This window comes from Salmo trutta, chromosome 4, assembly GCF_901001165.1.
Source record: "Salmo trutta chromosome 4, fSalTru1.1, whole genome shotgun sequence".
Classification (NCBI taxonomy): Eukaryota; Metazoa; Chordata; class Actinopteri; order Salmoniformes; family Salmonidae; genus Salmo; species Salmo trutta.
Window position 1 is genome coordinate 59308358 of NC_042960.1, and position 13265 is coordinate 59321622.

General features: G+C 42.9%; 1 protein-coding gene across 1 annotated transcript in view; it reads right to left on the reverse strand.

The window, feature by feature from the left end:
• Nucleotides 1-13265, reverse strand: part of grm8b (glutamate receptor, metabotropic 8b) — a 212374-nt gene that overhangs the window by 30238 nt on the left and 168871 nt on the right. The window contains exon 7 of the mRNA XM_029751551.1: nt 3101-3301. Coding sequence (XP_029607411.1) covers nt 3101-3301 — 201 coding nt within the window. The remainder of the gene's footprint in view (nt 1-3100; nt 3302-13265) is intronic.

A 13265-nucleotide genomic window follows, 5' to 3' on the forward strand; every position in this document is an offset into this window, starting at 1 on the left:
GAGATAAGAGCAGAGGAGGAGAGTGAAGAGAGAGAAGAGCAGAGGACGAGAGTGAAGAGAGAAGAGCAGAGGAGAGTGAGATCGAGAGAAGAGCAGAGGAGGAGAGTGAGAGAGACCGAAGGGCCAAAGGAAAGAGAATGAAGAGAGAAGAGCAGAGGAGCGTGAAGCGGAGAAGAGCGACAGGGGAGAGTGGAGAGAGAAGAGAGTGGGCGAGACGAGCATCAGAGGAGGAGAGTGAGCAGAGGAGGAGATGAGCCAAGAGCAGAGAAGAGCAGCAGGCGTGAAGAGTGAAGACGAGAATAGCCAGCAGAGGAGGAGAGTGGAGAGAGAAGAGAGAAGAGCAAAGGAGGAGAGTGAAGAGAGAAGTGGAGAGGAGGAGAGTGGAGAGAGAAGAACAGAGGAGGAGAGTGAAGAGAGAAGAGCAGAGGAGGAGAGTGGAGAGAGAAGAGAGAAGAGCAGGAGGCAGCGAGGCAGTGGAGAAGAGAGTAGAGAGGAGAGAAGACGAGAAGGAGCAGAGGGTAGGAGGAGTGACAGACGAGAGAGAAAAAAGCAGAGGAGGAGAGTGGAGAGAGAAAAGAAAAGAGCAGAGGAGGAGAGTGAAGAGAGAAGAGAGAAGAGCAGAGGAGGAGAGTGAAGGGAGAAGAGCAGATGAGGAGAGTGAAGAGAGAAGAGAGAAGTGCAGAGGAGGAGAGTGAAGAGATAAGAGCAGAGGAGGAGAGTGGAGAGAGAAGAGAGAAGAGCAGAGGAAGAGAGTGAAGATAGAAGAGCAGAGGAGGAAAGTGAAGAGAGAAGAGCAGAGGAGGAGAGTGAAGAGAAGAGCAGAGGAGGAGAGTGAAGAGAGAAGAGCAGAGGAGGAGAGTGGAGAGAGAGAAGAGCAGAGGAGGAGAGTGAAGAGAGAAGAGCAGAGGAGGAGAGTGAAGAGAAGAGCAGAGGAGGAGAGTGGAGAGAGAAGAGAAAAGAAAAGAGCAGAGGAGGAGAGTGAAGAGAGAAGAGCAGAGGAGGAGAGTGGAGAGAGAAGAGAGACGAGCAGAGGAGGAGAGTGAAGAGAGAAGAGCAGAGGAGGAGAATGAAGAGAGAACAGCAGAGGAGAGTGGAGAGAGAAGAGAGAAGAGCAGAGGAGGAGAGTGAAGACAGAAGAGCAGAGGAGGAGAGTGAAGAGAGAAGAGCAGAGGAGGAGAGTGAAGAGAAGAGCAGAGGAGGAGAGTGGAGAGAGAAGAGAGAAGAGCAGAAGAGGAGAGTGAAGAGATAAGAGCAGAGGAGGAGAGCGGAGAGAGAAGAGCAGAGGAGGAGAGTGAAGAGAGAAGTGCAGAGGAGGAGCGTGAAGAGAGAAGAGCAGAGGAGGAGAGCGGAGAGAAGGGCAGAGGAGGAGAGTGGAGAGAGAAGAGAAAAGAGCAGAGGAGGAGAGTGAAGGGAGAAGAGCAGAGGAGGAGAGTGAAGAGAGAAGAGAGAAGAGCAGAGGAGGAGAGTGAAGAAGGAAGAGCAGAGGAGGAGAGTGGGGAGAGTGAAGAGAGAAGAGCAGAGGAGGAGAGTGAAGAGAGAAGAGCAGAGGAGGAGAGTGAAGAGAGAAGAGCAGAGGAGAGTGGAGAGAGAAGAGCAGAGGAGGAGAGTGAAGAGAGAAGAGCAGAGGAGGAGAGTGAAGAGAGAAGAGCAGAGGAGGAGAGCGGAGAGAGAAGAGCAGAGGAGGAGAGTGAAGAGCAGAGGAGAGTGGAGAGAGAAGAGCAGAGGAGGAGAGTGAGCAGAGGAGAGTGGAGAGAGAAGAGCAGAGGAGAGTGGAGAGAGAAGAGCAGAGGAGGAGAGTGAAGAGAGAAGAGCAGAGGAGGAGAGTGAAGAGAGAAGAGCAGAGGAGGACAGTGGAGAGAGAAGAGCAGAGTGAAGAGAGAAGAGCAGAGGAGGAGAGTGAAGAGAGAAGAGCAGAGGAGGAGAGTGAAGAGGGAAAAGCAGAGGAGGAGAGTGAAGAGAGAAGAGCAGAGGAGGAGAGCGGAGAGAGAAGAGCAGAGGAGGAGAGTGAAGAGCAGAGGAGCAGAGTGAAGAGAGAAGAGCAGAGGAGGAGAGTGAGCAGAGGAGAGTGGAGAGAGAAGAGCAGAGGAGGAGAGTGAAGAGAGAAGAGCAGAGGAGGAGAGTGAAGAGAGAAGAGCAGAGGAGGACAGTGGAGAGAGAAGAGCAGAGTGAAGAGAGAAGAGCAGAGGAGGAGAGTGGAGAGAGAAGAGCAGAGGAGGAGAGTGAAGAGAGAAGAGCAGAGGAGGACAGTGGAGAGAGAAGAGCAGAGGAGGAGAGTGAAGAGAGAAGAGCAGAGGAGGAGAGTGAAGAGAGAAGAGCAGAGGAGGAGAGTGAAGAGAGAAGAGCAGAGGAGGAGAGTGAAGAGAGAAGAGCAGAGGAGGAGAGTGAAGAGAGAAGAGCAGAGGAGGAGAGTGGAGAGAGAAGAGCAGAGGAGGAGAGTGAAGAGGGGCGGCAGGTAGCCTCGATCTAGGTTGCCTCGATCTAGGTCGCTAGATCGAATCCCCGAGCTGACGAGGTCAAAATCTGTCGTTCTACCCCTGAACAAGGCAGTTAACCCACTGTTTCCCGATAGGCCGTCATTGTAAGTAAGAATTTGTTCTTAACTGACTTGCCTAGTTAAATACAGAAGAGGAGAGGGCCTTTTATTAGAAGAGGCCATTTTATTAGTGTTTTGGTTAATCATTTCACATGACCTGGATCTTACGCTTTATTTTAGTAAGCCTTTTCCAGAAATGAGAATTAGACAAACAATTAAAGCAATTGTCTGAGGATGGTGCTGGATAATTTGATGAAAAAGTAAGGTCATGTGACATGATTAACTATAACACAGTATTGGAGAAATGAAGAGGTCAAGGCTGAGAGAGGAATAAATGATCAGGTGCTTGAGAAGGAGGAATCGCAGTAATGAGTGAAGTGTCTGTAGAGGGTATAATGACAATGAAACAGAAACAAAGGAGTGAGACAGTAAGGGAAATCTAGGGGAAGGTTCCATAATAATCATATGGTGATATAAGGAGGAAGAATGACAGTTGGAAAAGTGTATGCCACATGATGATGATGAAGATGATGACAGTGATGATGATGTGTTGAAAAGTGTCCTTACCATTGAAGTTTACCGCCCTGATGAAGGTCAGTAGCTCCTTGCCGTCAACGTTGGCCATGCGTGGACACAGGCCTGGGTACCCTGAGCAGAGCTCCCGGTGCATTCGGTGTAGGGCGTGGGCCATGGCATATACAGCGTCCATCACAAACTGTACCTTCCCCTCCTGTTCGTAGGTTGAGTCACGACCTACCTTCTCCAGTCCTGGACAAGAGGAGAAAAACAGCAAGATAAACGCCACTGTTCAATAGACAGTTCTGTTGTTGACTGTCAAATTCTCCAGTATTCGGCAGTTGTACTGAGTAGGTGTGAATTGAAGAATAAGGCAGTCAATACTTAAGACTCCCATGTTCGTGAGCTATTCAATATGAATATCCCTGACTTTTTCACACAGTCCTTGTATGAATGATTACATCTCACAGTTGAATATAACATGTCACAATACATACATCTCACAATATAACTGCCAACCATTTTCACTTTAGGCACATGCAGACAGCACTAGCATTTCAAATAACATGTTGTGTCCCACTGTATGTATGCTTGTAATTAAGAGGATGTCGGAACCACTGCAAACAAAATAATTAACCTTTTTCATTACATTGATTTCAATTGACATTCCCTACAAGCACCAGTTATGTAATGTACATGACCCACTGCAGATCATTATGTTTCAGGTCTCCACTAGTGACATTGTTATGTTTCTCAAACTTTTCTTCAGATTCCTCTGGCCACAAACAGAGAAAAGAAGTTTAAAGAAAGTGTGTGGTGAACTATCTGGTCGAGCAAGCCCTCATTCAAGGATCTTGACATCTTTGCATTAATAGGCCCTTGTAAATGAAATTCAATGAAATTTGATAGCAGCTCTTGGTGTGACAGATCTGTCTGAAAGGGAGGCATTTGGCCCAGCAGGAAAGACTGATTACTTGTCTGTAGACCCAGCATGATTGGAGCATGACTTGCATAGTTCATACTCAAATTGAAAGATGTTGCTGCTCAGTAGTCATGATTGTAGGTAAGGGCCAGTATTTCCTTGTCATAAGAAAACTATGTGGCATGTCAGATGTGAAGAAATATTCAAATGTACATTTGATCATGACTACCTGACAGCAAGGTGTGGGGCAGTTGTTCAGTTTACTAAACAGTCTGTATCAGACAAATAGGGTTTGGACAAAGTCCATATTTTCCATAACTGGTTTGATGTGCTATAACTTAATTCTATAGGAAACTTTGTTTTGTAGGAAACTTAGTTCTATATGAATCAGTATGCACATACTGAACTTGCACTGTCCAAGTTTGCTAATCATTAGTTTGCCTTGAGGGAATTACTTCAGAACACCTGAGTCATTAGTACTAATCTACAAGTATGAGCAATTCGAGACATCTGCAAATTACACTGGAAAATGAAAAAGTCTACATAATATATCACACTGCTGCTCTAAAGAAGGGGTCTCACATTAATAAAAAAAACGGTGAAAGATGATTTTGCATTACACAAGAGGGGTTAACTTGGAACTTCATAAAACAGAATCCCATCGTACAGCACCAGCAAAACGAACTTCATAAAACAGAATCCCCATCGTGCAGCACCAGCAAAACGAACTTCATAAAACAGAATCCCCATCGTACAGCACCAGCAAAACGAACTTCATAAAACAGAATCCCCATCGTACAGCACCAGCAAAACGAACTTCATAAAACAGAATCCCCATCGTACAGCACCAGCAAAACGAACTTCATAAAACTGAATCCCATCGTACAGCACCAGCAAAACGAACTTCATAAAACAGAATCCCCATCGTACAGCACCAGCAAAACGAACTTCATAAAACTGAATCCCATCGTACAGCACCAGCAAAACGAACTTCATAAAACAGAATCCCCATCGTACAGCACCAGCAAAACGAACTTCATAAAACAGAATCCCCATCGTACAGCACCAGCAAAACGAACTTCATAAAACAGAATCCCCATTGTACAGCACCAGCAAAACGAACTTCATAAAACAGAATCCCCATCGTACAGCACCAGCAAAACGAACTTCATAAAACAGAATCCCATCGTACAGCACCAGCAAAACGAACTTCATAAAACAGAATCCCCATCGTACAGCACCAGCAAAACGAACTTCATAAAACAGAATCCCCATCGTACAGCACCAGCAAAACGAACTTCATAAAACAGAATCCCATCGTACAGCACCAGCAAAACGAACTTCATAAAACAGAATCCCATCGTTCCCGATAGTACACAGGAGATGGAATCCCTTTATCATATTGAATAATGTGCGGCAATACACAGACAACTTAATCACGGGTTCTGGCGTTTCAATTAAACATCACTTACAAGGACACATTTAATTCCCTCTCAACATGACTGACTAGTTTCTGTTCCCCATTTTCTCTCATGCACAGGGGGGCATCACTATGTTTCAAATAGATTAGAAAATTAGATAAATGACAAACTAATTACAGAGATAGTCTTGTGTGATGAGATAAATCGAGGAAAAGACCAACAACTCCAACGTCAAGGCATATACGACACGTCTGGTCTGCCAAGCCTGAACATTACATGAATAGCTTATCGTTATACTCCCCATTGTTTATTGCTAACGTCAGAAATTTGTCAACGCGGCAATAATAATGATATGCTTCTAAGTCTGGCCTTGTCCTGCAAGAGTTCTCTTTGTTATAGAATACACAGACAAACTAAGCAGACAAAATTGTAGGAAATATGCCTAGCCTTCATTAGTACGCACTAATCTCAACTCAAAAGTATAGAATTCTAGTCATGTACTTCCCATTACTAGAAATGAAACCGACTGCACCCCCACCTACTGTAGGTATATAGGTCTATCTAGGATATAATTGACCAACTAGCCAGGTTGGGAAGAAATTTGAATTGATAAAACAGTGAAGCTGAGTGAGATAGCACCTAAACCTGGCAGAAGGTGGAGTTAAAAGGTTGCAGCCATGCCCAGTCTGTGGCAAATCAATCGGTGAGACAGCAGCCTACCAAACAGGCTAAATGGCTATCCACACCAAGGTCGATAACTATAACGAGAGCTATAATGATAACTATAAAACGTCAGCGAGCATCCACACTAGAGGAAAGTTTATCGTGTATCGTTCTACAGTAGCCTAAATCTGTCAATCAACTGATCAAAGCATCCTACTGCAAGCTGTATGGATCTTAAAAGGCGGTAATATAGACCATTCAGTGGTTCAGGGTGTGTTCAATGTCATAGTGACAACTGGCAATAATACTTCCATGTACAGTTGAAGTCGGAAGTTTACATGCACCTTAGCCAAATACATTTAAACTCAGTTTTTCACAATTCCTGACATTTAATCCTAGTAAAAATGCCTTGTCTTAGGTCAGTTAGGATCACCACTTTATTTTAAGAATGTGAAATGTCAGAATAAATAGTAGAGAGAAACATTTATTTCAGGTTTTATTTCTTTCATCACATTCCCAGTGTTTACATACATTCAATTAGTATTTGGTAGCATCGCCTTTAAATTGTTGAACTTGGGTCAAATGTTTCAGGTAGCCTTCCACAAGCTTCCCACAATAAGTTGGGTGAATTTTGTCCCATTCCACTTGACAGAGCTGGTGTAACTGAGTCAGGTTTGAAGACCTCCTTGCTCTCACACACTTTTTCAGTTCTGCCCACACATTTTCTATAGGATGGAGGTCAGGGCTTTGCGATGGCCACTCCAATACCTTGACTTTGTTGCACTTAAACCATTTTGCCACAACTTTGGAAGTATGCTTGGGGTCATTGTCCATTTGGAAGACACATTTGTGACCAAGCCTTAACTTCCTGACTGATGTCTTGAGATGTTGCTTCAATATATCCACATAATTTTCCTGCCTCATGAGGCCATCTATTTTGTGAAGTGCACCAGTCCCTCCTGCAGCAAACCACCCCCACAACGTGATGCTGCCACCCCCGTGATTCATGGTTGGGATGGTGTTCTTCAGCTTGCAAGCTTCCCCCCTTTTCCTCCAAACATAACAATGGTCATTATGGCCAAACAGTTCTATTTTTGTTTCATCAGACCAGAGGACATTTCTCCAAAAAGTACAATCTTTGTCCCCGTGTGCAGTTGCAAACCGTAGTCTGGCTTTTTTATGGCGGATTTGGAGCAGTGGCTTCTTCCTTGCTGAGTGGCCTTTTAGGTTATGTCGATATAGGACTCGTTTTACTGTGGATATAGATACTTTTGTACCTGTTTCCTCCAGCATCTTCACAAGGTCCTTTGCTGTTGTTCTGGGATTGATTTCCACTTTTCTCACCAAAGTACGTTCATCTCTAGGAGACAGAACACGTCTCCTTCCTGAGCGGTATGACGGCTGCGTGGTCCCATGGTGTTTATACTTGCGTACTATTGTTTGTACAGATGAACGTGGTACCATCAGGCATTTGGAAATTGCTCCCAAGGAGAAACCAGACTTGTGGAGGTCTACAATTTTTTTTTCTGAGGTCTTGGCTGATTTCTTTTCATTTCCCCATGATGTCAAGTAAAGAGGCACTGAGTTTGAAGGTAGGCCTTGAAATACATCCACAGGTACACCTCCAATTGACTCAAATTATGTCAATTAGCCCATCAGAAGCTTCTAAAGCCATGACATAATTTTCTGTAATTTTCCAAGCTGTTTAAAGGCACAGTCAACTTAGTGTATGTAAACTTCTGACCCACTGGAATTGTGATACAGTGAGTTATAAGTGAAATAATCTGTCTGTAAACAATTGTTGGAAAAATGATCTGTGTCATGCACAAAGTAGATGTCCTAACCGACTTGCCAAAACTATAGTTTGTTAACAAGAAATTTGTGGAGTGGTTGAAAAATGGGTTTTAATGACTTCAACCTAACTGTATGCAAACTTGCCTTACCCTGTCCCTTGTCTGCAAACTATTGTCTAGGCTGTAAAATGTAGTCTAATTTGAATAAAAGCTCAAACGTCCTGTTTTGAATGCTTGTTTCATGCCGATATAACTGCATACAGCCTAGGCTGATTATGCAACCCTTCTGATAAGTTATGGGTCTATTCTCAACAGTTTACAAGGTCCAGAAAGGTATTAACAGGACTCTCATATGCTGTATTTTGCCAGGATATATCAGCGTTAACAGATGCCATAGGAAAATATGGGCTTCTTCAGACACTGAGATGTTCTCTCTGTCATGGATCATCAGTCTCCCAAGTCATCCTATAATTAATATGGCTGCCATTATTCTCACATGCCCAGTTATTTAGGAAAACTCCCCTCCTCTCCCCTCCAAGAGGCTTTTCCTCGCGTACCTAGAACCTAGAACACTTCAATCAAACTAGTTTTTGATTGGTTGTTGACGTCGTATTGTTGGGGGGAAAGGGAAAAGGTTGCTCTGAAAGTGATCCCAACGATAGCTTCTGTTATCATTCTCCACGTAGTGTGGACGCTGCTGTTCACTTGAATAGAACTACTTTTATTTTTGTAGTGTTCTAGCTATCGTTATAATTATTGTACTTGTTGTGGATGGCCCTTAAGGCAGTGTTCAGCTTTTACTCGAAGAAATGTTTTCATTTTTCCTGATTAAGGTTGATGAGCTGTTGAGGTTACAGTCATTATGAGTGAGCAGAGCAGCCACTGTGAGAAAGCACACAGACTATAATTAAAAAACGTTTGTTGTGAGAAATGGAAAACTATTAAGCATAAAGCGGGGGCCTACACCTCAACTGGCCTCTCTATCTAATGCAAAATGACAAAGTTGTCCTGAAACAATGTAATCAAGATAACACATCACTGCTCATCACTGAGCATTGTCACTGGGTTGTGGAGCAACTTTTAAGATGACGTGAAGTTCACGATCATTCACTTTCAAAATAAATCTATATTCTTATCTGGTCAGGATGTACTGGTAGCTAGTTCACGCAAGGCAACAAATTGTTGCATGAAATAGATTTTTCAGTTGTCATTCTCTGGGTCAGAATAGAGAATGTGTCCTTTGGATGATTTGACTGAGGAACGAGGAGTGTAATATGATCTACTAATAATGGACATACAAATTTGGCCTAATCATTGAGAGAGGGGTCCAATTACAGAGCAGCCCATATGGCATGCCTGAGTGACACGGTTAAGTTCTGATAAATCATTCCGTTCACAGGGGCTATGCTAATGACTTTCTGTTTTCCCTCATTAAGAAATGTAATATTTAGAAAGGCTTTAAACTAACACATGTGCAATTACACGCTGGCCTAGACACTTTCGCTGCCACGCACATGTCTACTTGACGTGTCTATTTGACATGTCTGTTTGACATGTCTATTTGACATGTGTCTACTTGACATGTGTCTATTTGACATATGTCTACTTGACATGTGTCTACTTGACATATCTACTTGACATGTGTCTACTTGACATGTGTCTACTTGACATGTGTCTATTTGACATGTGTCTATTTGACATGTGTCTATTTGACATGTGTCTGTTTGACATGTGTCTATTTGACATGTGTCTATTTGACATGTGTCTATTTGAATTACAGCAGCCAACTACGACAGCTGAGAAGGAAGATGGGAGTTGTTTGGGGTTTTTCCTTTTTGTGTCTGCATAGCTAATTTATACATTTCCAATTAACAATATATGCAAATCAGGCAGGGTATTTGCATATCCAGGTCAGATCACCCATTTTTTGGCAAGGAGGAAGTAGCCCTAAGGAATTTGGCAGGACACTGGCATGACACTAAGCTTCTGTCCCCTAATAAAAATCCTCAAACTAAGTTATTTTCTGCTCTTACCTGGGTTCATTGTTTTTATGACTGTATTCTGTCCAAGATGTTGGGGCTAGATCAGAGACGTCCACTGCAGACGATCCATTTCCTACAACTGACCGTCTTACTTTACTGAGTGCCTATACAAGACCTTTAAAACATGTCAATGCAAGGGTATCCATTCCAAAGCCTTAAAATCCCTATCATTCTGTCCAATCCACCGAATGTAGACTTTTAATATCCAGTATAAGGCAGGCCGACCAGGACTATCTCCTCTAAGATATTGACATGTGGCAGAACCTCTAAACATCACTACAGCTCCTACGCTCTTCACTATTATAAACTATTTTGCTCCTGCTTCGCCATCACTTTCAAAGGAGAATGTCAAAGCGGGCCTTTGATACTAATGGCAACCTTGGGAAGATGTTTGGAAGAAGATAACACAGCCATTTAAGACTTTGAAGAAAACCCTGAACAAAAAGTGTCCTTTCCAAAAAGTGCTGTGCTCTTAGCCTCCATCTCCAGCCCCTAAAAGATGGCGACTCCTCCCCTGACTTTCAGTCTGCTTTCAAATCAAGAAGCCAGGGCATTAGAGAGGGAAGAGTTTTGTCAAGATCGCGTTTGATCGGGATATGTTTGGAATCAAGCACATGAGAGTGCAAAAGATGTCTCATCAAATGGGCAGGATGAAACGGATGCCAAGATTAAGCTTTCATGTGACTCCAAACCTCTTTCAGGGAATTTGTAAAGTATTATGTACCTTTGAATCTTTGAAGGGGAATTGAACAGTAGCAACCGTTTTGAAAAGAGGAGACAAATGGGTTACTTTGCTCAGCTGAGGTAAAGTGCAAGAAAGCATAAGTCTGTAATCAAATATTTATAATCTAAGTGGAATTGACATCAGCCTGCTCTCTTTGTCTTAAGGCAGTCTGCACTGATTCAGCTCCGTACTGTAGGTTGAACCTCATACCAGTCTTGTTCATGGTAAGTTTTCTATTCTTACTCCTATTGGTTAAAATACAAAATGAGAGTGTGTAAGTATACTGCAAAAAGTAACTCGTACTTTTTGGGGAAATTAAGAAGTGGTTGTGCCTTGAACATTGAAAGCTCAAATGTGTCTTTTGCATAATAGGGAAAGTGAAACTGAAAGATGTGATACAGCTGTGGCCGAAAACAAGGTAAAATACTCCATGGCATTGTTGTCATGACAATCGTGTTAGACACCTGTTACTGTAAATAGTAAGCCTACCTCTATTTACGGCAATATTTCATTGTTTATTTTGACTACGTGCTCATTACTAGCCAGGGGAAAAGATTCTGACATTCACAGTAGGGACAAAGTTGGGGAGGAGTAGAAAAACTATCTTCAGTAATTGCATTGATTTGCTCATTCAGTTTCATTTGCTTGGGTGGGTGGTAGGAGGGTATAATTAAGTTATTGGATTGCTTTTAAAAAAGGGACGCACTTATCTGGTGGGAAATGAGGTGCTTAGAGGTACAGACTGTAAACATGTCTACAGCTCAACAGAGTCACACTGACAGTATCACCTCGGGCGAACAAATGGCATGATGGAATGCAGACACTGTGCCCTCTGACCTCGGGTCGTTGTGTCTGTAAGATATTTAATTATCTTAATTAATTACAATTAATGACTGTGGCCCTTCAAGACCACCACCATAGAGCCATAAAGCCATAGAGCATGTTGTAATTTTTCCTCAAGTGATCTCTCTCTCTCTCTCTCTCTCTCTCTCTCTCTCTCTCCCCTATCTCTCTCTCTCTCCCCTATCTCTCTCTCTCTCTCACTTTCCCCTATCTCTCTCTCTCTCTCTCTCTCTTTCCACTCTCTCTCTCTCTTTCCACTCTCTCTCTCTCTTTCCCCTATCTCTCTCTCTTTCCCCTATCTCTCTCTCTCTCTTCCCCCCTCTCTCTCTCTCTCTCTCTCTCTCTCTCTCTCTCTTTCCCCTCTCTCTCTCTTTCCCCTATCTCTCTCTCTTTCCCCTATCTCTCTCTCTTTCCCCTATCTCTCTCTCTTTCCCCTATCTCTCTCTCTCTCTCTTCCCCCCTCTCTCTCTCTCCCTCTCTCTCTCTCTCTCTCTCTCTCTCCCTCTCTCTCCCTCTCTCTCTCTCTCTCTCTCTCTCTCTCTCTCTCTCTCTCTCTGGCTAAACATGGATTTACATGAGTAAAATATGTTCTTGAGTTGCCAAGGAAGTGATAGAAGGGAAGAAGTCTATTCGAGCAACAGCAAGGGATGAAAAACTAGACTGAATGACACTGAAGAGGTACAGTGACAAAAAAGAACAGGAACATGTACCTGTGCTAAAGGCTATGGGAGAGGCACACAAGGTTTTATCTGATGACATGGAGTCTGAGCTTGACAAACATTTCAAGAATCTCGCGGACTAGTTTCTTGGGCTTAGTAGCCTGTAGAGAAATTTCCATGAACTGGCACAGTGAAACAACATCCCTGTCCCAGACAACTGGTCAAGAAATAGAAGGGTAACATCCAAACCAGACTGGCCACGTTGTGTGAGTACGAATTGCAAAGGCTACCAAGCACAGACTAGTAACATAATAACACTTTAAATATGCTATTCTGTTCTTTTGAAATACAATTTATTTCTTAAGACCTGCTTTAAAATAATAATACATTTCTTTGTGATGGTGTATGACACTTGAATTGTGGTGTTATGTGGTTTTTTATTTTTACAATCCAAAGCCTACAGTAACTTAATAAACAAATGAAAATGCTTTTTTTCGTATTCTAATATTACCTAAGATCTTCAGAAACACAACAAAAGGATTATTTTTGCAATAGCTTATGTATTTATTGGACTACTAGAATGCATTGGTTCAGAACTGCATTACTCGATGCCCAGCTTTTCTAGTGTTAATGGTCGGAGGAGAGAAATCCACAATTTTGTATGATTCCAGGTCAAAAAAAAGGACCATATGCATTTCAGGTAAAATAACAACCCAATATTAAAATCCAAGTTCAATTAGCTAGCAACTGCAAGATATCTAAATGTCCATGAATGTTTCATGTGTGTTTCGACCTTGCCCCCAAATGAATATAGTTGGTTCACAGTTAGTTTTGATATTTTATCCTGCGTCTGGTGTGGATGGACAAAATCAACATGCGTGCAGTGGCGCACATGGACGCACGCGCGTGGCCGGTGTAGTCAGCGTGTGAGTGATATTGAGCATAGAGATCTATATCTGAATGTAGGCATACATTTAAGATATACAATATACCCCACCCCCATTACATGAATTAAACTTTGACCTTGAGGCACCATCACCCACTGTCACAGGACACCATCACCCACTTACCCCAAGGCTGCTCACCTTACCCTGTCCCTACGCTCAACTTACCCCAAACCCGAGGTCATTTGTGCCAAGTTATGTTTTT